Source organism: Pteropus vampyrus, unplaced genomic scaffold, assembly GCF_000151845.1.
Source record: "Pteropus vampyrus isolate Shadow unplaced genomic scaffold, Pvam_2.0 Scaffold470, whole genome shotgun sequence".
NCBI lineage: Eukaryota > Metazoa > Chordata > Mammalia > Chiroptera > Pteropodidae > Pteropus > Pteropus vampyrus.
Window position 1 is genome coordinate 1,518,876 of NW_011889251.1, and position 2,458 is coordinate 1,521,333.

Sequence of the window (2,458 nt, forward strand, 5' to 3'; positions counted from 1 at the left end):
CATCTTATCTGTGTTTATTTTCCCATAAAGCTGGTCTTAAATTAATGAATAAAATTATGGAAAGTCTTTTAATTCTTCCTTGCATATTCTGAGTAACTACTAACTACTCTGAAGGGAAAAATTGGGGGAGAAAGCAAAAGGTCATTATGAAGTTTATATTCTTTTGACTTTAGTCAAGGAATTTGGGCTCCAAAACATTTCACAAGATTTTTTTCACATTAGTGCTCCACTGCCGCTTTAGAATATTGTGAAATTTGGAGGCTTTGACTTAACATTTTACATGAAAACTCTTTACACGTGCTAGAGTAAAACATTCCAGAATCTGTACCCAAGCCTCATTTTAACATGTTGTGGGAACAAGAGCAGTTGTATAGAAAGTCATCACATTTAAGCATCAAGGAATCAAAAAAGGAGATATCTTCCATATTTATAATGAATTCTAATATTCACCAGATTTATGAATAAAATAATTTTATGAATGATGAAATATTTATTTTTTTCCTTTACGAAAGAATTTTTTACTTTCTCCTAAAGTCCTATGGTGAAGTGCTTCGATAGGATAAAAATCAATACAAGTGTGAATTGTAAGCAATATAGAGGCAGGAGTGATATTATTCTTTATTTTATTTCCCACGATAGCTAAACAATAGCTTCTGAAATACCGTATTTTAATTATTATTTTTTGACAGACTTTCAAGCACATTATTTTTAAAAAACTGCAGTATAATAGATGTATGGGTGCTTTGTCGCTAATATCATATTAAAATAGGTATTTACAAATGATCCATGAAAATATTCAAAAGTCGAAACAATTTAAAGTGACCTGGGAAGTGGCTAAACCAAAAAGAACCTCAAGATCTTTCTTGTACATACACGATCAGTCACATGATGTCGCTGTATGCTCAAAAGGTGAAAAGGAAAGAATTTGTCTAGCGCCCAGATTTCTACAATTCACAGAATAGGATCGACTCCACATCAACCGGAATTCTGGGTAAAACTTACTAAATATACTTACAGCAAAGAGAGACTGCTCATAAAGGTTCACAGGCGAGCGATCCCTTAAAACTGACACTCCCATCTCAGAGATCTTATCTGCAATGGTGTCTTCCTGGCGGGGAGGCTTAGGAGCCTGGCGCCTGCTGATGTGGCTTCTGCTCCTTACAGCCTGGGAGACCGAGAGCAGCCCGGTCCACTACTCGGTCTCCGAGGAGGCCAAACACGGCACCTTCGTGGGCCGTATCGTCCAGGACCTGGGGCTGGAGCTGGAGGAGCTGGTGCCGCGCCTGTTCCGGATGGCGTCCAAAAGCAGTGGGGACCTTCTGGAGATAAATCTGCAGAATGGCATTTTGTTTGTGAATTCTCGGATCGACCGCGAGGAGCTGTGTGGGCGGAGGCTGGAGTGCAGCATCCACCTGGAGGTGATCGTAGAGAGGCCGCTGCAGGTTTTCCATGTGCAGGTAGAAGTGAAGGACATTAACGACAATTTGCCGGTGTTTAGAAGAGAACAAAAGGTCCTTATTTCTGAATCTGCACCTCTAGAGTCTCAGTTTCCTCTAGAGGGCGCTTTTGATGCGGATATCGGCGAAAACTCTGTTTTGACTTACAAATTAAGTCTAAATGAGTATTTTACTCTGAAAACAATAACGAAAAACGATAAAAGTATATTGCCTGAACTGGTTCTTCGGAAGTCCTTGGATAGAGAGGAAACGCCAGAACTTAATGTATTGCTGACCGCCCTCGATGGCGGTAAACCTGAGCTAACAGGCTCTATTCATATTAAAATAACCATCCTGGATGTGAATGATAATGCTCCAGAGTTTGATAAACTTGGCTATAAAGTAGTGCTGTTTGAAAATGTTCCAAACGACACGAGAGTGATTCAACTAAACGCTTCAGATTTAGACGAAGGATTGAATAGTGAAATTACCTATGGAATCAGAATGATTTTGCCAGCAAGTGAGAAGTGTATGTTTTCAATAGATCCAAAAACAGGTGAAATCAGAATTTATGGGAAACTGGATTTTGAAGAGAATAATGAGTATGAAATTCATGTTAATGCCATTGATAAAGGGATTCCTTCCATGGCAGGTTACTGCACGGTCCTGGTGGAAGTTCTAGACCTGAACGACAATACGCCCAAGATAATGGTCACTTCGCTGTCACTCCCTGTGCGAGAGGATGCTCAGGTGGGCACCGTCATCGCCTTGGTCAGCGTGTCTGACAGTGACTCTGGGGCCAACGGGCAGGTGACCTGCTCACTAACACCCCATGTCCCCTTCAAGCTGGTGTCTACCTTCAAGAATTACTATTCGCTGGTGCTGGACAGCGCTCTGGATCGCGAGAGTGTGGCGAATTATGAGCTGGTGGTGACAGCGCAGGACGGGGGCTCGCCTTCGCTGTCGGCCACCGCCAGCGTGTCCGTGGAGGTGGCCGACGTGAACGACAACGCGCCGGCATT

The 2,458-nt window shown here is 42.2% G+C and overlaps 3 protein-coding genes across 3 annotated transcripts in view; all 3 read left to right on the plus strand.

Annotated features, from left to right (window-relative positions):
• LOC105306989 (protocadherin alpha-1-like) overlaps window positions 1–2,458 on the plus strand; it is a 191,277-nt gene that overhangs the window by 75,564 nt on the left and 113,255 nt on the right.
• Window positions 1–2,458, plus strand: part of LOC111732553 (protocadherin alpha-10-like) — a 107,576-nt gene that overhangs the window by 19,197 nt on the left and 85,921 nt on the right.
• LOC105306993 (protocadherin alpha-12-like) overlaps window positions 1,098–2,458 on the plus strand; it is a 42,249-nt gene continuing 40,888 nt past the window's right edge. Inside the window, exon 1 of the mRNA XM_023524510.1 lies at window positions 1,098–2,453. Coding sequence (XP_023380278.1) covers window positions 1,098–2,453 — 1,356 coding nt within the window. The remainder of the gene's footprint in view (window positions 2,454–2,458) is intronic.